Source organism: Pelodiscus sinensis, chromosome 1 (genome assembly GCF_052426305.1).
Source record: "Pelodiscus sinensis isolate ZL-2025 chromosome 1, ASM5242630v1, whole genome shotgun sequence".
NCBI classification, from domain to species: Eukaryota; Metazoa; Chordata; order Testudines; family Trionychidae; genus Pelodiscus; species Pelodiscus sinensis.
The window spans coordinates 244,958,101-244,981,132 of NC_143052.1; the positions used below are offsets into that span (position 1 = coordinate 244,958,101).

The 23,032-nt window shown below is 43.5% G+C and overlaps 1 protein-coding gene across 3 annotated transcripts in view; it reads right to left on the reverse strand.

Moving 5' to 3' along the window:
• COL4A2 (collagen type IV alpha 2 chain) overlaps positions 1 to 23,032 on the reverse strand; it is a 248,635-nt gene that overhangs the window by 165,440 nt on the left and 60,163 nt on the right. For all 3 annotated transcript variants that reach the window (XM_075918575.2, XM_075918574.2, XM_075918576.2), the window contains exon 3: positions 10,986 to 11,066. In XM_075918575.2, the coding sequence (XP_075774690.2) occupies positions 10,986 to 11,066 (81 nt within the window). The remainder of the gene's footprint in view (positions 1 to 10,985; positions 11,067 to 23,032) is intronic.

Below are 23,032 nucleotides of genomic sequence, written 5' to 3' on the forward strand. Positions count from 1 at the left end.
ATTCCTTCAAAGTAGGAATAAGATCCTCCAGAAAAGGGCTTTTTTCCGGAGGATCGGGGCCAGTGTAGACGCTCTTTTCCGGCTTTTCTAAAAGCCGGAAAAAAGCGGCGGACATTTTTATTTAAATGCCGCGGGGGATATTTAAATCCCCCGCGGATTTCCCTATTACGACCTGTGAAATTAACATGCCCCTTTCGGAAAAGGGGCCAGTGTAGACGAGCCCAATGTGATGGTATTAACAGATAGGAAATTTCAATTGGACTAAAGCCAAACTATTTTAAAATGCAACATGCTGACTGAGTGTGTCATATTCCTCTGGGGGTTATTTCACACAGAACAGTGGTTCCCAAACTTTTTAGCACAGACAGCCTTTACAGATATTTTAAACTAGATTCAGATGGATTCTAGAATCTGGATGGTTTTATGATTTAATTCTCAGGAAGTCTCTCCTGGAAGGCTCCCTGCAGGAGCAGAGGGCACAGGGGAGTTCCCAGCCCCAGCTGCAGCATAAGACACAAACCCATAGATAAGCTGCAAGAGGTTTTTTGGGTGGTTTGTTAGGAAAAAATGCACACAAACAGACACCGATTATAATTTTTTCCCAAATAGTTGTGGCTCCCTTGTGAACTCTTCTTGGTTCCTTAAACGAGCCATGGCTCACAGTTTGGGAAGCACTGGCAGACCATCAGGACCAGATCTACAAAAGTACTGAGGCAATCCTCAGACATAGGCACTTAGGGTATGTCTAGACTACATCCCTCTGGCGATAGAGGGATGTAAATTAGACATACCGACATTGTAAATGAAGTGGGGATTTAAATCTCCCGCACTTCATTTGAATAAAAATGGCTGCCGCGTTTTGCCGAGTCAGTAGTTTGTTGGCAAAAAGTGGCTGTCAAGATGGGGATCAGGCAACAAAGAAAGCCTTTGTCGGCCAATCCCTTATGCCTCGTAAAACGAGGTTTACAGCTGCTGGCCTCCAGTGCGCCCCCCCCATGGCCTGCAGGCTATCTGGAAAAGGACCAGGCTCTGGGGGCTGCCCCCTCCTCCAGTGGGTCCTCCTCTATGTCCTCAGGCTGTCTGGAGATGCCTTCCTCATCTAGCAGCCCTCTCCCCATGGCTTGCAGGCTCCCCATGGACTCCATGGGTAGGACAGGCTCTAGGTTTGGAGCAGGGGGTTCCTTACCTGGCCTGAAGGCAGGCAAGATGGTGGAGCCACAGCCTGGCTGGCCATTCTCTTTGTGCTGCAGCTGCCCCCGGGGGCCACTCTCAGCATCGTGTGCCTCTTTTCTCTGGCTCCTCCCTTTCCATGTTATTCAAAGCAGTCCCATTCCTGGCACTCCCAATTTTCCAGGCACAACCAAACCCTGAACCTGGTTTAAGTTAGGGTAAGAGAAAGCTGCATACCAAATTTGGTGGTTCTAGCTCTTATGGTTTAGGAGGCGTTCTTGAACAAATGAACTTACAGTCACACAGACAGACAGATGCACTCTAATATAGCTAGCTAGCTAACTAGATAGATAGCCAACAATAGAACACAAAACTGGGAAACAGTTATATGAAACATATACAATCCTATAAAAAAAAAACAGAGGATAAATGGCATTGTGGTTCAGTCACTGGCCTGAGACTCAGGAGATCTATGTATAATTACTGGTTTGGCTGAAGACTTCTTGGGTGACATCACTTTTATATTCTTTGTTGTCTTCCTTTTTTTAATTGCATTATTGAAATTGGTTTATAACAATAAGGGAGAAAACTTTTATCCTTCTCAATAAAGTAGCATCAACTTTCAGAGTTTTCTCTTTTCTTACTCTTACTTTTTCCACTCTAAAAAGAAACAATTATAATTGTTATATCTGACTGAAAGAGAAAGCCAATAAAATAGTTTTGGGGAAAATCTTGCAGTGGCAAGAATTCAAACAACTTGTAAACATATCCAAAGATTTTTTTCTCTCAAATTTGGAAAAGAAAACCCAGTCCCTAAATGCTAAGATATAAAAACTTAAATAAGAGGAGATTATAAATAAAATAAGAACATGAGCTTAACTGTTGCAAAGCAGTTAGGACAAGGTGCCTGATATTATATATGCACTGCTGATAACTTACTACTGGACTCTTTCTTCAGTTAAATAAATGTAATACATTTCCCTTAAGGAGGTTTAGATATGCCTCGTGTTTTGTGAATTACTCTCTCCAGACTTCTAGCTTTATTAAAAAAATAATCTATGTGTTCCGATAAAAAGATATTACTGGCACACTGATCTATCTTTACATCTCACAGTTTCTACTATTCCAGTTCATTACACCAACAGTGAAAAAAGGGTTAAAGCACTGCTAGACTCTCATGAAAAGTACAAGGTGAGGTCTCACTAGGGAGCACTTTCTCACTCTCTACGGAAAGACCAAAATGTTTCCATTCATTTCTACTGTATAAAGCTTTGTAGGTTTCCCTGCTTGCTTGCTTACCTTGCTGAGGGACAGCAATGAATTTTTTTCACTGCATGCTCCGGTTGACCTCACTCAGGACACCCCAGCACTCCGCAGCATGGAGCCAGAGCCGCCCCTGGGCACTCTGGTGCTTTTCCTGGTCATGTTGCTGTGAGCCTGGCAGCACATTCTGCAGGCAGTAACAGTTTCCCTAGTGTGCCCCACTGGGGGCTTGTGCCTCATTCCTCCCTCATGTCCTTCCACTTACCCCTCCCTAACACCCCTTCCTGCTGTACAATAAAAGGCACATGTTCATTACAACAAAGCCTCTTTATGAAACAAAACTGGGGTGGAGGGGAATTAAACTGAGGTGAGACTGGGGAAAGAAGGTGGGAGAAGGGAATCATAGAATCATAGAACTAGAAGAGACCTCAGAAGGTCATCAAGTCCAGCCCCCTGCTCTAGGCAGGACCAATTCCAACTAAATCAACCCGGCCAGGGCTTTGTCAAGCCGAGACTTAAACACCTCTAGGGATGGAGACTCCACTACTTCCCTAGGTAACCCATACCAGTGCTTCACCACCCTCCTAGTGAAATAGTTTTTCCTAATATTCAAACTGGACCTCTCCCACCACAACTTGAGACCATTGCTCCTTGTTCTGCCATCTGTTACTACTGAGAACAGCCTCTCTCCATCCTCTTTGGAATCTCCCTTCAGGAAGTTGAAAGCTGCTATCAAATCCCCCCTCACTCTTCGCTTCTGCAGACTCAACAGACCCAAGTCCCTCAGCCTCTCCTCATAAGTCATATGCTCCAGCCCCCTAATCATTTTTGTTGCCCTCCGCTGGACCCTCTCCAATGCGTCCACATTCTTTTTGTAGTGGGGGGCCCAGAACTGGACACAATACTCCAGATGCGGCCTCACCAAAGCCGAATAAAGGGGAATGATGACATCTCTGGATCTACTGGCAATGCTCCTCTTAATGCAACCTAATATGCCATTAGCCTTCTTGGCTACAAGGGCACACTGTTGACTCATATCCAGCTTCTCATCCACTGTAACCCCCAGGTCCTTTTCTGCAGAACTACTACTTAACTGGTTGGTCCCCAGCTTGTAGCTATGCTTGGGATTCTTCCGTCCCAAGTGCAGGACTCTACACTTGTCCTTGTTGAACCTCATCATATTTCTTGTGGCCCAATCCTCCAATTTGTCTAAGTCATTCTGTACCCTATCTCTACCCTTAAGCGTATCTACCTCTCCCCCCAGCTTAGTGTAATCCGCAAACTTGCTGAGGGTGCAATCTATCCCCTCATCCAGATCATTAATAAAGATATTGAACAAAACCGGTCCTAGAACTGAACTTTGGGGCACTCCGCTAGAAACCGACCACCATCCTGACATCGAGCCGTTGATCACTACCCGCTGGGCCCGGCCTTCTAGCCATCTTTCTATCCATCTTACCGTCCATTTATCCAATCCACAATCCCTTAACTTGCTGGCAAGAATATTGTGGGAGACCGTATCAAAAGCCTTGCTAAAGTCAAGGTATATAACATTCACTGACTTCCCCATGTCCACTGAGCCAGTTACCTCATCATAGAAGCTAATCAGATTGGTCAGGCACGGCTTGCCCTTTGTGAATCCATGCTGACTATTCCTAATCACTTTCCTCTCATCCAAGTGCCTCAATATGGATTGCTTAAGGATCCCTTCCATGATTTTTCCAGGAACTGAGGTAAGACTGACCGGCCTATAGTTCCCTGGATCATCCTTCTTCCCTTTTTTGAAGATGGGCACTACATTTGCCTTTTTCCAGTCATCCGGGATTTCTCCCGATCTCCACGACTTTTCAAAGATAATAGCCAAAGGCTCCACAATAACATTTGCCAACTCCCTCAGTACCCTCGGATGCACTAAGTCCGGACCCATGGATTTATGTACGTTTAGCTTTTCTAAATAGAGGGAGGGTGGGAGAGGGGAGGGGGAAATCTGGGAGGAGGGAGCTGGCAGGGGGAGGCAAGGGGAGGAAGGGGGAGGAGAAGCTCAGGGATCAGGGTTGGGGGGGGGTCTCGTCAGCCCAATTGTCTCCCAGCACTGCAGGTGCGGGGGCCTCAGCATCCCTCTGGGTGTGGGGAGGGTGGGAAGGAAGAAGTGGGAGGGCAAGAAGGAGTGGGAGGAGGAGTGGTAGCTGGGGAGGCGGCAGGGGCTGGAGCAGCAGGAGGCAGCAAGCTCTGCCCCAGGGTCGATGACCACCTGGGGGGCACGGACCATCCTGCCACCCAGAATGCAGTCCATGGCATTAAAATAGGGGCAGCGGTCTGGGTCTGTCCCTGGTTGGGAGCTGCCCCCTGTGGCCCTGGCATATGCCTGCCGCAGCTCCTTTATTTTCATGCAAACCTGCTCCTGGGTTCGCATGTGGCCTTTGGTGGCCAGGCTTGCAGCTATTCGCTTGTAGATAGTTGTGTTCTTTCATTTAGTGCAGAGATCATGGACATTGGAGGCATCCCCCCCAAACCTGAATTAGGTTCCTGATCTCTGCACTGGACCAGGCAGGCGCCCACGTTTTCTAACCTGTGGCTGACTCCTGGGAGCAGGCAGACTGGAGCACTGCTTGGCTCATGCTGGGGCCACTGGATCAGGTGCAGTGACTGCTGGCTCTGGGCTGACAGGCGTGGAGCTGACACAGGCACTGTGGCCAGAGTCTATCCCTTTAAGGGCTCTGGGGAAGGGGGAGGGAGAGGACTTTTCTTGGTTGTGCCCAGAGTGGCCAGCAGGGCACCCTGGGAAGGATTGGAAGCCCCCTATTTTGAAATAAACATCTACACAGCACTTATTTCGAAATAGCAATTTCGAAATTGGCGCTATTCCTCATGGAATAAGGTTCACCAATTTTGAAATAAGCCCTCCGCTATTTCAATTTAATTTCGAAATAGCGGTTTGGCTGTGGAGATGCTGATACAGTTATTTCGAAATAACGGCTGTTATTTTGAAATAACTTTGCTGTGTAGACATACCATATCTCTTTCCTAATGGTTCCTAACATTCTGTTAGCTTTATTGATTGCCACTGCATACTGAGCAGATGTTTTTAGAGAACTATCCGCAATTACTCCAAAATCTCTTTCTTGAATGGTAACAGATAATTTAAACCCCATCATTTCCCACAATGACTGCAAGATCTCTTTCATGAGAGGCAACAGTTAATTTAAATCCCATAATATTGTATCTATAATTTGGATTATATTTTCCAGTGTGCATTAATTTGCATTTATCAACACTGAAGTTCACCTGCCATTTTGTTACCCAGTCACCCAGTTTTGTGAGATCCCTTTGTAACTCTGTGAAAGAGTCTTTGGATTTAGCTAGTAATTTTATATCATCTGCAAATTTTGCCTACTCGCTGTTTACTCCTTTTTTCAGGTCATTTATGACTATATTAAACAGCACTAGTAATAGGACAGATTCCTGGGGAATGTCACTATTTAACTCACTCTATTTTTAAAACTTACCATTTATTCCTATCCTTTGCTCCCTGTCTTTTAACAATGTAGTTACCCATGAGAGAACCTTCCCCTCTTAATTCCATGACAATTTATGTTGCTTATGAGCCTTTGGTGGACCTCATCTACGGTTGCCAGGGGTCTGGTTTTGAACCGGACAGTTAAATATTTGAGCTTTCCATTCGAGAAACAAATTGAGAAAATACAAATGAGAAAATATAAATGTCTGGTATTTTCTAAATAAGATGTAATGTAGATTGCGATGTAATGTCAAGTGTGTCCGGTATTTTTGTTGAAACCATCTGGCAACCCTAACCTCATCAGAAGCTTTCTGGAAATCTAAGTATGTACACTACATCGACTGGATGCCACTTGTTCACGTTTGTTGAACTGTCTCAAATATTAGCTATCTTTTAATCATCTGGTACAGAGGCTGATTTAAGTGTCAGGTCCCATATCACAATTAGTCGTTCTGCAACTTCATATTTAATTTCCTTTAGAATTCTTGGGTGAATATAATCTATTCTTGATCCCTAATTACTGTTTAATTTATTAATTTGTTCTGATGCCTTCTTTACTGACACTTCAATCTGGGACAGGTCCTCAGATTTGTCATCTAACTAGAATGGCTCAGAACAGAAATTTTTCCCACATGCACCCTCGCTAAAGACTAATGCTAAATTATGTATTTGCTTCTCCACAATGGCCTTATATTCCCTGAGTACTCTTTATCAACACTTCTTTATTCACTTTCTTCTTACCATTCATGATTTTATACATGTCTGTCATATCGCACCCTTAGTTGTCTCTCTTGCAAGCAGAAGAGCTCCAGTCTTTCAAATCTCTCCTCAAATGGAAACTGTTCCATGCCCGTAATCATTTTTATTGTCTTTTTCTGTATCATTTCCAGTCCTAATATATCTTTCTGTGATGGGGGGAACAGAACGGCACACAATGTTCAAAGTGTGGGAGTATCATGGATTTATATAGTTGTATTATGTTATTTTTGTCCTGATCACAGATATTAAGAAATTGTTTCTAACCAAAACAATGAGCAGATGGCATAGAGTGTTTTTTATAGTCTTGCTTTCACTCACAACTGTCACACAGTGAACCTCATATTAGAAAATTTCAATGTTTTTTAAACTGCTCTGAGAGTTTATTATTTTATAAAGTCACATACCAAACTATCACAGGTCAATTCATTAACCATTAGTTTTTATATATACAAATACTGTGTGATATTGCTTATATTCAAACTATAGAACCAGATCTCTAGCCCTTACCTATCTGAGTAAGTTTTACTAAGAGTCCAAAGAGGTGATGACCACTTACTCAGATATGGAACTGAATACCTCCTTATAGGTGCAAAGACCCTCAAGATCTACAAAAGTGAGTGGAACTGACTCCATTGCTCATTGCTGATTTGCTGACAGTTTCACTGTTCTATAGGAACACTGGTGTGGTGAAAGGTTATAGTAATGGAGAAAGAGAAAGGTAAATTCTTATATAGCTAGGTCCAGTATCTTAAAGTATCTTAAAATTTCTGTCCTATTGCAAACCCTATTGCAACAGCTACTGCCAGCTCTTTTGCAGCAGCTCGGCCTGCTCTTGCCGGAGCTGCGCGCTAGGGCGCACCCACGTGCTTTCATCTCTGGCTAGGTCTAATTGGTACAGAGAACTTTGAATATCAGAAGGGAGACCTTGAACTGGATTCCGTAGTCCTTGCAAAGAACAGAGCGCTGGGCTAACAACAGTGTGTGCTAGCTAACCAAAAAGGCTGCTATGTTGTGTAAGTATTAGAACTTTACGAGAACACATGGCTTTATTCCTACTTACGGTCCTAAACATACTTTAAACTGTTGTTTTCTTCAGTATGTTGGGATGCAAGAGAGGGTGAGTGCTATGGCTGGGGATGCAGGCATTGGGGTAGGACTAGAGATGAGGGCTTAAAGGGGAAATATGATGCTCCAGGTTGGGACTGAGGATTTTGGAGGGCAGGTGGGGGATCAGGGCTGAGGCAGGGAGTTGGGCACCAGGGAGAGAGGGCTCCAGCTGGCTCCATGAGATTCTGTGGTGGGGCTGGAGACAAGGGTTTTGGGGTGTAGAATAGTGCTCCAGGTTGGGATCAAAGGGTTTGGAGGGCAGGAAGGGGATGAGGGCTGTGGCAGGAAGTTGGGACATGGGTAGGGGAGCCTAACGGATACAGGCGCTGTGTAGCATTTATACCAAGCTGCTCCTAGGAGCAGTAGCATGTTCCCCCTCTGGCTTCTATGTAGAAACTGCCTTAGCTCTGCTGTGCTGCCAATCCAATCGGGCTTTTAATGGCCCGGTAGATCATGCTGACGGGAGCTGCCAGGGTCCCTTTTTGATTGGGTGTTTTGACTTAGACTTGGACACCTGACAGCTTCAGCAGGAACTGCAAAGTAAGGCAGAAAGAGCTGAAACACTATATATGTAAAATTAATAACAAGTTTCCCTTTAGATTTTGCCAGCCAGCCCAGATGTTTTCACGATTATTGGTAAAGTTTTTAAGTGTTCTGATGAATTAACTTCCGTCAGCAGCTCCTGATGTATAGGCAGTCATTCGCAGCCATCCGAAGTGGTATTGCTTCTCAAGACTTGAAAGACATCTTATTAAGAAAGAGTCCTCCACCAGATTCCAAGCTGTACACAGTGGCAACAATACTAATTAACACCCACCCTTCATGTTTTCTTTATCCACATGCTTGTTGACCGGGCAGAATTCCAAATGCCCTCCCAAGTGAGAGGCTGATTATGCTGGCCACAGTTAGTCACAGAACAAGCAGACTTCACACAATTTCTCCAGACCATGTTATGAATGATAATTTATACTCAACATGCCTAGTGTGCATATAGTGAGTCACCTCAGGAACAGAACATGAGTATTGGACCAGTTTATACTAAGGTTTTGGATGAACAAATATTCCCACTGAGGACTAGCAAACTCCATGCCAAATTTAACCAGAGTCTCTAGAGGCAAAGAGTTGTTGCTTAAACCAGATGTACAGCTGTGACATTCAAAGAGGCCAACAAATATAAAATTTATCCAATGCACACTCTAAGTGATAGTTTACATAACCAAAAATAATTTCTAAAAAAATGTTATGAAGTTCTTTGAGTAAAATATTTTTCATTTCCATTATTCACACATTTCTAATTAAAACTGAACCACAAATAACAAAATAATCAAGGGAAGTATGTTTTGTGGTAGATATTCCTGGGCTTTTAGTGTTTCCTAAACCATGACCTAATGGCCTCACATGTTGAGCATTATCAACTCTCTAAGTCAAAGGCAGTTGAACACAGCAAAATCTGCCCTAGTTTGATAGTTTTCATAAATGAATTTATAATTGGCTTCCCCTCATTAGGGCACATTAGTGAGTTTCTACTTAGCTATTTTAAAATTTTCATGTTTCTGCCCTATGCAGTTGTTTGTTTGGTTGCTCTTTTCCCTTCAACAACCTGTGAAATAAGGGTTGGTCAGCCAACACAAAAATGTGAAATGTTTTAGTCACAGTAGTTGGAAGTATTTCAGCCAGCTACTCTTTTTTTCCATCTCTAATGGGTTTGAGAAATCCGGTACCTGGCTTGTGTGAGAAAAACGATAACAACAAAAAATTACACAGGGGAAAAAAAACCCACAACCCACCCAACTTCTTGAATCCATTTATCATCCCTAAAAGTGTCATCCTACTGTGCACCAAGAAGGATGGAAGGAAGATGCACACCTGCTGAGTGAAGCAAGCTGACTGCATAGGTACAGGGGCAGCAGCTGCAGAGAGAATAATGTGCACCAATTTAATCAGTGGCTCCTACCCCCAAATAAGCTTTTACTGGAGCAGGATTTGGACATTATACATATGACCTTGCACTTATCTCTTTCCATGTGGGAGCTCAATATCCAAAAAGCCTACTTGGGGTGTGCAGACTGAACATGTCTACTATAATGTTATTCTGTCCTAATCCACAATACGGTAATGAGATGTTCACTTGACACTGATATGGACAATCAGTATTTCTGTTATAAGCAGCAGTACTGTTGGTTATGCTCCATCACCTGCCTCCCAGGACAGCAAGCAGCCATACCCTATGCAGAGGAGATCCTATACATGTTATGGATTTCCTAACAATTTTCCTCTTCTAGTCCCATGCAGGGTCAAGCCCAAGGATGGTAACAAGAAATTGCACTGGCACAAACTGTGTGGAGAGTGGAAAAAGACAAGAGCAAGGATGCGTGGCCTGCCTCTCTTGACCTATTCTTAGTGGTGGAGGGCAGAAAGGGCTGAATTACTGTATCAGATGTAGCAGAGTCTGCCATCAGGACTCCTAAATTATGCAGGATTGCATGTGCACTCTTGCACAGGTTAGGTGCTCTGCATAGCAACTGCCTCATCCTACAGTCCCTTTATTGCTCCCCTCAAAACACTGCTCCATCTCCTTCTAATTCATGCTAATGCATTCGACACAGTCCCAAATGGCTTTCCCTTTGTGGAGGTTCTAAGTCCCACAAGCCTGGTATTCCTCTGTATAAGTGCAAATACTGAGCACTGGGTATATATTTTCTCTTTGTACCTGACTGAACTGTTGCAATAAAACTGAAGATCACGGAATCATTTTATAATTGCCATATAATCCAGGGCAGCTCTGCCACTGAAAATAGAGAGAAGTGGTTTGCTTTATAACTTATTCTAATGTGCTGAACAATGAAAAAGACCTATGATCTTTTGACCTGTAAGGACCCATAACCCTCTAAATAAGTGCCATGTACTGTGTTTTGTTTTGTTCCTGAATGTTTCTTTCTTAATTAAATGTTACTTTCAGGGTTTTCTTTAGTTGCTTCATTCAAACAATCTACAACAGCTAGAGAAACTATAGCAAAGCAAAATAAAAATAATTCTTTTCAGCATGAATATTATTTAACATACTTAACGCCATCTGCATGATCCAAAGAGCATTGATGTCAGTGGGTTTGGGATCTAGCCTCTACTGTGCAACATATAAGTGTCTGGATAGGAAGACAGTAGTACTTACACGACCTCCTTTTTCAGGGAAACATTGACACCCCCCACTACAGTCTCTTCCTCCACATGGTCCCGTGTAAGATTTTCCACCCTGAAAACAGAATAAATGTAAATATGTTAAATAATATCGGCTACAGTACATAGGAGACAACAGTAAAACATTAGAATGCAGTGGACCATTCTATACCTGGTATTAACTGTTATTGTATTGTCAAGGCATATACACTATGTTTTATTGCATGCAATAATTTAATTTCCCCAAACAAACACATTTATTATGAGGTGCTCTTGGCTCTCATATGTTTATGTTCCTTTTTTAGTTTTAGGGCATAAAAGATTTAAATTAATTTGGATCCAAAGTTTTCCCACAGTTTTATGAAACCTGGTAGCTAAAATGAAAAAAAGTGTCCTATTTAAAATGTGGTGGCTTCAGCTTCCTAAAAAAATTTCATCTTTGTTTCAGAAAATAATCTCCCAGACAAAGTACTCCTCTACGTTATTCAGTGCACTCTGCACCAAATGAGAAAGGAAAATACATTTAGATTATACCATACAGGAGTGACTAATTCATGTCCATTTTTTAATCATTAACATTTTGCTCATATCTGTTCATATTTTAGATGATTGACCACCCAGAGACAAACTCACAAGATTACCTGATATATGTGCTTACTTTAAAAAATAATCTATGTTTCTATGTGACTATCCTGCTATAGATGGAATGTGTGCTTCCCTGTTAGCTCATGAGATTTCACTGAGGCTACGTCTACACTGCGAGATCTTCCGGCAAAAAAATATGCTAACGAGGGACTCATTTGCATGAGTCACTATCTCATTAGCATATTTTCCGCTGTTTCTTTTAGCACAAGGGGTTTTTGTGCAAAAAGGAGCAATGTGGATGTAAAGAGGCAGCAAGGGAGGGGAGCACAAGCCAGGGCTGGGGGGAGCCGGCTTAAAAGCTGGTCCCCCCTCCCAACACTGTCTCTGCGGGGGCGGGGGGACAGGAGAAGCAGGGGCCAGTGGGGAAGTGGCACAAGAAGGGATTGAAACAGTCCCACTCATGCTGGTCCCACTACTGCTCCTCTCTGGTAGGAATATACAAGAGACCCCGGCAGCTCTTGTACACTTCAAAGGAAGAGGCACAGAGGGGAACCCGTGCCAGTAGGGACTGCTTTGCTCCCTGCTGGCATGGGTTCCGTCCGCTTCTCTCCGTTTGAAATGTTCAGGAGCTGCTGTGGTACCTGTACATTTTAAAGGGAGAGGCGCAGTGGGATAGTGATCACCCACCTTGTCGACTAATCAAGTAGTCGACGGAAATTCCATTAACTATTTGATTAGCTGACTAATCGAAATTTAGCATCCCTGTCCCGCAGAGCTGCCTGCTCCATACCTCCCCCTGCACTGCTGTCTCTGCATCAGAGGCATCGGGAGAGCGACAGGTGGGAGCCCATCCGTGTGAGGAGCTGGCTCCCTGGAGCTGCTGTCTTACTGTCTTACAGAGGCAACGGTGGGGGGAGGGGTTAGATGGGAGACAACTTAAAAGCTGGCTCCCCATGAGCACCAGCTCCCGTGGAGTTGCCTGCCCCTCAACCCCAGCACTGCTGCTGGTACACAAAGGAAGCGGCTTTTAGATAAACTTCTATCAGAGATGATCTACGTGGTGCTTGGTCCTGCCATGAGGGCAGGGGACTGGACTCGATGACCTCTCGAGGTCCTTTCCAATTCTAGTGTTCTATGATTCTATGAGTATGTGATTTGCAGGTTGATGTTTTTGAATATTCTTCAACTCTACCATGAGCTTTTATTGGGCTATTCACGTGTAAGGGCTCTGTGTGAGTAAGGACTGCAATATCAGACCTAGTGAGTACAGAAAAGCAATGATAGACTGGAGTTATGGACTGAGTTAATATGTAAATAGTGTGCCACCCTAAATTGGGACACTTCAGATATTCATGGGCCAGAGAGCCCAGGAGAAAGGAGGTCTGATGTTGCAGTGAGGCACCTAGCCGGCAGGGGGAGGTGGAAGGGGGAAGGAAGGGAGGAGAGGAGGGGGGCGGCTGGCAACACTGCTGGGAGCCTTGTGGCAGGGCGATTGGCGGTGCAGCCGGGAACCCCAGCTGGGGAGCTCCTGCCCTGGGGAAGACGAGATTGGGCTGGCAGCAGCAGGGTTGGAGGCGAACCTAGAGTTTGGGGCCTGGAGCCAGAGCATGGCTGCAGCAACTGGAACCCAGAGGCAGTGGGGCTAGGGCCAGAGCCTGAGCCCAAGCCTGGAAGCAGCAGGTCCAGGGTGCAGGCCAGAAGGAGCTGACAGCAGGCAAGGACAGCAGGCTGGGAGATGGGAGGCAAAGGACCTCCCCTGATCTGGCAGCACCCTCATTCAGGAGCAGTTGGGTCCCGAGAGTGCCACCACAAAAATAATTTCCATGATATGTTAAAGATAGTTTTAAAACAAGTCATGTGGTGTTACAGTGATCTTTTCCTTTACCCTATGCAAACCAAGGAGTGAAATTATGTTAGAATGTGTTATTATCTTTGTAAGTGCACGTGATTCCTACAACTGCCAATGGGAGTTACACATGTGTTTGGAGAGGACAAGAGAGGTTATGCAGAGATGGGCTATCTAGGCTAGTGAGGAGAGACAGAATGGCTCTTTTTCATGTCAGTGGGCCACAAGATTGTAGTAACCAAAACAATCTCCTGGGATACCATAGTATTGCTAACTGCACTTGTATACCTAGAATTTGCAGGGTGTGCTGATTAAACTGTAGCAGCACTTTATGTGGATCCAGAAGTAGCACACAGCTCTCACAGAGTACTCTACACAACAGCGTTATTTTGGAATAACTGACATTATTCCGAAATAACAATGAGCGTGTCTACACTACAAGCCATTATTTTCAAAATAATGTTGAGATGGAGGACATCTTACTCCAAGTCCTGTAATCCTCATTTCACAAGGAGTAAAGGAAGTCGAAGGAAGAGTGTTCTTCCTTTGACTTCCTGCTGTGTAGACAGCGCCAGAAGCTGAATTAAGCTATTTCGACTTCAGCAAATGACATGCCTGAAGATGAGTAGCTTAATTCAATTTTGCCTCCAGAACCTATATGAGCTGCATGCAGTCCATGATCCACAGGTTGTCCACCACTGAGTTAATTAATGTATAACATTTTGCTGCATATGAGAGAATTTACCATTTATGTGCAAACAAGAGAGAATGAAACTGCCATTCATGTCTGTGAACGTCTTGCATAAAACATTAACATATTTAATATTAATAAAATGTATATAAAATGCAAATTTAAGGCTCATGTGTCCCAAAACAATGAATATTTTGTCCTCTGTTCTCACAAAATTTTGGTCCCAAAGACAATGATGCCCAGTACACATCCAGACAACAAAAGGCAATTGTCTGCAGAGAATTTAGAGAGAATTTCAGTTTTGACATGAATCTAGTTTTGTCATGCAAAACTCATTAAAAACAACAACAAACACTACCTATCTATTCAAACTTTTGCATGGATGAATGATGTCTTTATCACTAACATTTAACGTGAAATAAGCCATTTAAATCATTTTCATCCCTGAGGTGCCCATTCAAACCTAACGGTATTCTGACAGAGAACAAAGCCAAACTGAGAAAAGGCTCCCACTACAATCCTACTAGTATATCAAAACCAGGAAATATAGGCCATTTCCTTGCATGCATCTTTAAAAATTAAGGAGTTTACAACTGAAGTAGTATAACACTATATCAGTAGATTCTGGACACCCCACTTTGTCTTTGATACTAGTGCAGCATTTTTTGTTATACCTCCACAATAACTGTACTCACTGCTATCATGAAGTTCTCTCACTCAGTCACAGCATTAGTGCCAGGCTAAGATTTACAGAGGGATTTAGAATGTCTGGAAAATTAATGTAAAGCTAAAGTTTGACTGGTAGTGCTGACAAACCTTATACTTGTGTGGTGTTGCAATGGGTGGCATATTCAGATATCTGATGGAAGAGTCTCACTTGAGAGTCAATTCAGGATTCGAAAGATGCCTTTGCAAGCAGAACATTATAGCACCTCCAGAGAGGACTTCCTAGTTCTTCATTTATAAACCCAGTTTCCAGAAGATTACATTTAGCCGTAAACTCTCATGTAGATTTGAAACACTGCCTAGTGTTAAAATCCTAACCTAGAAGGTTTTTTTTTTAAATAAAGAGGAGGAAGAGCTTGAACATGTGTTGTAGAGAAACAAGACAAAATAGGAATCTCAGTGGCTTAACAATATTGCTCTGCTTGTAATCACTCAAAATGCTTTATTTAATAAGAATACATCTTGTGTCCTCCGCATGCCAAATTAGTCTCCCAGCAAAATCTATAAACAAATCACTCAAAGTCACTCTGGAAAGTGCTGCTGGTCAGGAGACATGGATTAGCACACTGATCTGCTTAGCATGAGGCTAGAACCCAGACCTTTGCAGGCAGACATGGTGCTGGGACTATAGTGGTGCAGTGGGAAACAGTCACTTGACAATATGGCTGCCTTCAGTCCAGCAGCTATTAAAAGTACCGGGCAATAAGTATTCTATAAAGTCAAAGCTTAGGACCCTAATTGGCCTCAGTTTCCAGAGGATGTGGAGCTATAGATTGGAAGCTGGCTGAGAAGAAGGAAAGAATGTGGGTGTGGATGTACTCTCCAACTACTCTGAGAATTATTTGGCAAAGACAGTCTCTCTTTTACTTAAGAAAGCCTGGCTTGTTTGTTTGTTTGTTTATTTGGATGCATGAGTATCCAAATATCAACACTTGACCTATATATCAAGGGCCAAACTCTGTTTACTATTCCCAATGAAACTTCTGCTAGCAACATATATCCTCCCCTCATTGGAAAGAAACTGGAATCTAAATTTGGACACATTGGGACTTTTTCACAATAGAACAGACACAACCCTGGTCACCAGCCATATTTATGGAGTGGGCAGTTTTGAAAAACTATTCTAAGTAGTTTCCATAATGTATGCAAAATGCCAGTCTGCTCTTCTGAACATTAAGATTCAATCATATGTTGAATCTCACATAGATCTACTTATTAGTTTTTTCTAATGTAGGCCAATGTGAAAATATTTTCTCTCTGATCCAGAGCTATGTTAATCAAGGCGTGGGGGAAAAAACAACAACTCTCTCTCCAGCACAGCTATGCCGGCAAAACCACTGTGCAGATATAACACTGTCAACAGAAAAGTGTTTTTCCTGGTAATGCAAATGCCATTTAAAGGGACAGTTTAACTAAGCTGGCAGAAAAGTTCCTTCTGTTGGCATGCTGCCTCTGCACTAAGGGGCTATGCAGGGATAGCTACATATTCATAGTATCAGAGGGGTAGCCGTGTTAGTCTGAATCTGCAAAAGCGACGAGGAGTCCTGTGGCACCTTATAGACTAACTGAAGTGTAGGAGCATAAGCTTTCGTGGGCAAAGACCCACTTCGTCAGATGCATGTACATGCACGTCACATGCATCTGACGAAGTGGGTCTTTGCCCACGAAAGCTTATGCTCCTACACTTCAGTTAGTCTATAAGGTGCCACAGGACTCCTCGTCGCTTTTACATATACATAGGATTTGTAGTGTAGACAAGATCTGAGTGAGCAGTTTGGTTAGGTTCTGATTCTGGTTCCCTCTCTGTAGCTATGAAAAAAGGGAAAGGGCATACATGGAGGAGATAGATCCCAGCTGGAGAGGTCTTTGGGTGAAAAGGGAGCCATAATGTTCCTTGTGGTTCTAACAAAACCAAAAGGGGCTGACAAGGTGGAGGCATAGCCAAACAAATGCCTTCCTGCCTAGCTTTCAATGCACACTTAAGACTGGCATTGTAGATTAGGTGTGCTGCATCTCCAGAAAAAAAGTTATAAGATTTTTTTTCTTCAGCAGGCTCTGATGGGGTCCGGAAACTATCAACTGCTACCAGGAAGGGGTAGGGTTGCCAGGTGTCCAGTTTTGAACCGGAAAGTCCAGTATTTGAGCTTTCTGTTTGGGAAACAAATTGAGAAAATATAAATGAGAAAATATAAATGTCCGGTATTTTCTAAATACTGTAAGATGTAATGTAGATTGAGATGTAATGTAAAGTGTGTCTGGTATTTTTGTTGAAATCATCCGGGAACCCTAGGGAGAGGCACTTTCACAAGCATTTAGTAACCTATGAAAACCAGAGGGCTGTGTCTAGACTGGCAAGTTTTTCCACAAAAGTAGCTGCTTTTGTGGAAAAACTTGCCAGCATCTACACTGGCCACTTGAATTTCCGCAAGAACACTGATGATCTCATGTAAGAAATCAGTGCTTCTTGCGGAAATACTATGCTGCTCCTGTTCGGGAAAAAGTTCTTTTGTGCAAAAGCTTTTTAGACAGCTTTTGTAGACCGCTCAGATTTGTTTTGCGCTAAAAAGTCCTGATCGCGAAAATGACGATCGGGGCTTTTTTGTGCAAAAGCATGTCTAGATTGGCATGGACGCAAAAGTGCTTTTGCGGAAAAGCGTCTGTGCCAATCTAGACGCTCTTTTCCGCAAATGCTTTTAATGTAAAACTAGTTGCTAGTAGAAGCCGGGTGGGGGCGGGTGGAGTGGCTTCCTGCCATGCAGCTTCTGCACGTAACCAGAGGCCCCCATCTGGGATTGGCACTGGGAGCCTCTGAGAAGCTGGGCGGGGGGAGTGGCTGGGAGTCCCAGCCACTGCCCCCGCCCCACCCCGCCCGGCTTTTGCATGCAACCACAGGGCTCCCAGCGTCAATCACAGCCCACCTGTGCCCAGTCACTCACCCACCCCTGCCAGGCTTCCGTCCGGCGCCCAGCCGGAAATTCAGAAAATACCGGACATTTCACGTCCGGTATTTTCTGAATTTTTCTACCGGACAGAGGGCGCAAATACCGGACTGTCCGGTAAAAGACCAGACACCTGGCAACCCTATGCACCCATCAGAGCCACCCCGGTCCTCCCCACCGGGGGCTCATGCCCCATTCCTCCCTCATGTCCTTCCACTTACCCCTCCCTAGCCCCTCTTCCTGATGTCAAACAAAAGATATGTATGTTCAAAAACAGAAACTATTTATGAATCAAAACTGGGGGGGGGGGAGGATGAACCTCTGGGGAGACTGGGAAAAGGAGGCGGAAGAAGGGAAGAGAGAGGGTGGGGAAGGGGAGGGGAAAACCTGGGAGGAGGAAACTGGAAGGAGGAAGCAAGGGGAAGCAAGGGGAAGGGGAAGCTCAGGACTCAGGGTTGGGGGTCTCTCCGGACCAACTTGATTTTCATGCAAACTTGCTCCTGGGTTCATATGTGGCCTTTGGTGGGCAGGCTGGCAGCTATCCTTCCATAGACGGCTGTGTTCCTCCGTCTAGTGTGGAGATCATGGACGTTGGGGGCATCCCCCCCCAATGCTGAATAAGGTCTGTGATCACCTCCCTGGACCAAGAAGACACCCACCTTTTCCAGGCCCTGTCAGGCTCCTGGGAGCTGGCAGACTGCTCCTGGGGAGCGGTGGAAAGTTGGCTGCCAGTGGCTTGCTGGCTCATGTTTTGGGGCCACTGGGTCAGGGGCCCTGGTGGCCACTGCTGGTTCTGGGCTGGCAGGCTTGGAGCTGGCACAGGCACTGTGGCCAGGATCTACCCCTTTAATGGCTCCGGGGGTGGAGAAAAGGAGAGTAAGTTTTCCTGGTTGTGCTCAGAGTGGCCACCAGGGCTCCCTGGGAAGGACTAGAAGCCCCCTATTTCAAATTAAGTGTCTACACAGCACTTAATTTGAAATAGTTATTTTGAATTTGGTGTTACTCCTCGTAGAATGAGGATTACCAAATTTGAATTAAGCGCTCTGCTATTTCAAATTAATTTTGAAATAGCGGTTTGCATGTAGAGATGCTACTAAAGTTAATTTGAAATAACAACTGTTATTTCGAATTAACTTTGTAGTGTAGACATACCCTATATTATTTACTTTTGTCTCCTCAAGTATCCCAGACTTTCGGAAGTGTTTAATTACAAATGTACATGGCAGCTATGTTTCTTTATAAGAGAAGTGTGAATTTTCCATTTAGATTTTCATAAGAATTTTCACTTTGCATGGCCTTCATCCTAAATACATATTTATACAACAAACCAGACAGAATCCAGAAGGCACTTTTGCAATACATTTGGCTTAGTAAAACCTTTAAAAATGTCAGCCACACAATACATTCTAAAAACTGCTAAGTTATTCAATACAGATACTTCAGAAAATCTACAGGGGATCTCACTCATAGATAACAAAAGGTTGCATGGAAACAGCATATTCCATAGCATTCCCCTCCCCCTTCCTTATCCTGGAAGAAACCACTTTGTAGACACTCCAGAGCTATGAGAAGCTGCATTCTGCTCCATTGCCCCTTACAGGCAATGCAGTGGAAGACAGAGACCTAGGAAGTAGTCCTTGGCCTCTGAATTACTGTACCAGCTCTTTGAAGATACCTTAAGGTAAAGAGGACTTTTGTAGAATGCTGGAGTATCCACAAATAGGAGAACAACACCTCCAGTTACTTCTCTATGTGGTGAAGGGTCTAGTCAACAGAACGATCTGGAGCTTACTCTGCTGCCTTAAGGGCACATTTTTGATTCACATGCTTCTGCAAAAGGACATGATTTACCAAAGGGCCTCATTTGGCCCATAGGTCCTGGTTCTCCACTAACTTGTACCATGTACAGTCACTTGTACTTGTGCTAGTGAGTGCAAAGTGGATATGGATTTTGCTATAATCCTGACTTTTGCACTCACACTGCACAGATGTGACTATGCAAGATGTAAGGCAGTCGTGAATGCAAGACCACAGAATGTACAGTAATATTACAGAATGATCTAAAGCCAATTTTTGTCCATATTGGAATGCGTTAGAGACTGTCAGCTCAGCCTTTAATCTGAATTAGGCTTTTGTCCAATGTTTTATGTTATAGAACTATATCCCTTCTACCTTGGTTTACAGACAGCAGGTTGTTTACATGCTGGTAGCACAGAATAAATGTACAGCATCCCACTCAGTTAAGTATTAATTCCTATATTTAACTACTCTGTTTCCAAAGCCTTTTTTTCATTAACTCTGGAAAGACATCCAAGTAATGATATCATTTGCTTCAAACAATAGAAACTTAGGAAGTCTGGATCTTATTCCATGTATGGGGAAGTGTTGTTGAAGCATGTCTATTTATAAACCAATCCTGTATTTGACCTATCTAGTTTAGCCTCCTAAAAAACTTGGCAAATAGAGGGAGCTCTCAGTTTACCACATTAGTTCAGAACACATAGCCAGAAATGGTGGCAAAAGTTGAAATGCTTGGGGGCTCTTCTTTTGTCCAGATACACCTGCAAAATCTTTGAAGCCCATCTCAACCTAGTAGATTTTCAAGACCTGTCTGCGCAAATAAGGCTTTTGCTATTGAACAAGAAGCAGTGCAATTACACTGATGCTCGTAATGTAAGCCTGTTGCTGCCTTTTCTACTGTATTCTGTTATCTGTAACTGCTCAGAGCTGCACTGGTGCTAGGTGCAGTGGTGTGAGGCTTTTCCAAGATAGAAAACCAGAGAATTTCCCCTAGCTGTTGCTTTTCCCCATCTACCTTCAACATACCTTGGATATGTAGGGTAAGACTATTTCCCCACTTTCCTCTGAGGTAACATTTGCTGTGAGTACTCTGTTTTGGAACAATGGCTCATTGAAACATTGAAATAATGACCTTTAAACTGCAGTTCTACCCTGGAAAATTACTAGGCAAAAATGCACCCCTCTGCAACCTGAATAGTGGGGGTGGGCTTTTCCCAGCTTTGTAAGGAAAAGAGAGTAGTGGCTCCTTTTGGGGTCTCTGCTACTTAAGAGTCAGAAGAGAAGTGACCAGGAAGGTGGGCCAGTGGGGCTCAGGTGATCCATTGGCCTGAGGGAGGGTATACAAACCCAGTCCCTCTATGCCTAGCTTAGCTGCTCTTTACAGACAAGGAATTGGGGAGGGAGAAAGGTATAGAAGAAGGATAGGCAGGAAACCTGTAAGTAGGAAAAAGGTCTAAATTTGATAATTCAAGTGTTCATTGTAAATCGTTCATCCAGGTGTATTACCTGCCCCTACTGAGACTAGAAAGAGACTTTGAGAGTTGTGACTCCTAGGGTACATCTACACAGCAACATTATTTCGAAATAACTAGCGTTATTTCGAAATAAGTTAGTCCGCATCTAAACAGCAGGCAGTTATTTCGAAGAAATGTCGAAATACTGTCAAGCTGGAGGACTTCTTACTCTGACTCCTGTAACCCTCATTGTAGGAGGAGTAAGGAAAGTCAGAGGAAGAGTGCTGTATTTCAGAATAAGTGCTGTGTAGATGCTCACAATTTCAAAATAAGCTACACCAGTGTTTCCAGATTTTATTTGGTCACAGAACCCTTTTAAACTCAGAAGAATTTCGAGGAACCCCTACAACCGGGCCGGGCCTAGGGTACCCAGGGGAATATTTGTTGAGCAAAAGAAAAAAGAGCTACCGGACCTGAGCGCCATGAACCCCCAGGAAGCCAGTGTGGTATATGGAGCTGAAAAAGTAGACCACAAATAAGCAAGGATAATAATAATGAACAAATGCTAAATAAGGTCATGAGATCCACATTTAATTTAGTTGCACATATTTAAAAACAAAAATCACATTTAATGTGTACAAAAAAATAAAGCTCAAAAACTAATATGAATTATATTGGCAGTTTTCAATGTGAAGAATGGTTTTTCTTCTTTTCTTGGCAAATTCTTTTTATATTTGGCTTAATACTAAAAAGTTGGATTTGCATATTTGGCACTGAATTCAGTCGATTTCTGTATTTTGTTTTTGTTGCTACATAATTCGAGAACCAAGTTTCATACAAGTATGTGCTGGTGAAGGGTAACAACTGACGAACTGCACGTCTTGTTAAAGCTGAATATTCTTGACATAAGCTGCCCCAAAACGTAATCAGAGAAACTTCTTTACATTTTTGCATTAATTGGCCATCTGAAGTGATTTCCATTAGGTTTTCATAGTCTTGCATAGAAAAACTGACTGGCTTTCCTGTTATACTTAATGGCTACATCTAGACTACATCCCTTTTTTGTAAATTAGATGTATTGCATTAGACGTATGTAAACTAGACGTATTGCAATTGCTAATGAAGTGGGGATTTAAATCTCCCCCGCTTCATTAGCATAAAAAGGGCTGCTGCTTTTTTTACGCACGGAGCTTTGTCGGAAAAAAGCGCCAGTCTAGACGCTGATCTTGTAGAAAATAAAGCCTTTTCCGAAAGATCCCTTATGCATCTTGCAAGTCGAAGGACGAGAACCAGTCATCCTTTTCCAATGCCCGTAATATGGTAGCAATCAATACCATCTTGAATTTTTGTTTTTGTACGAATGTATTAGTGCTCAAAGGTCCCGGATGGGCCTCCAACCCCCCAGTCTTTTTCTTTCAAGAAATAATGGGTGTAGAATCCCTTGCCTCCAAAATGTGTGGGGACTGGTTCAATTGTCCCAATGTGTAAAAGGTGCTCTACTTCTTGTTGAAGAAGGATCTTGTGAGAGTGGTCCCTGAAGAGGGATGGGGAAGTGGCGTGGAGAGAGAGTATGGACACAAAGGGAATAAGATAGCTTTTGTCAATTATCTGAAGGACCCATCTATCAGAGGTTATACGTTGCCAGCTGTTGAATAAAGGCAATAATCGGAGATGGAAGAGATTTTCTTGCATCAACGGTGTTGGAATAGGTGAGAGACTCTCCAAACCTTCGACCTAATGATCGAATTTGCCTGTTGGACTGCTGTGACTGTTGAGAATTGGTAGAGGAAGAGCAACATCATTGGTTTCTGCCTCTGCCTCTGTTCTGCTGCTGGTGGTCTAATCTATTGTAGTGTTTTGTATATGGATGGTATCAAGGTCCAGGATAGGACTGGTACCTATATTGCCTTCTTCTAGGTGCTCGGTTGTGAATTCCTAGAGATTGCAACATTACTCTGGAGTCCTTCATGGAGTGGAGAGTTTCGTTGGTGGTAGCTGCAA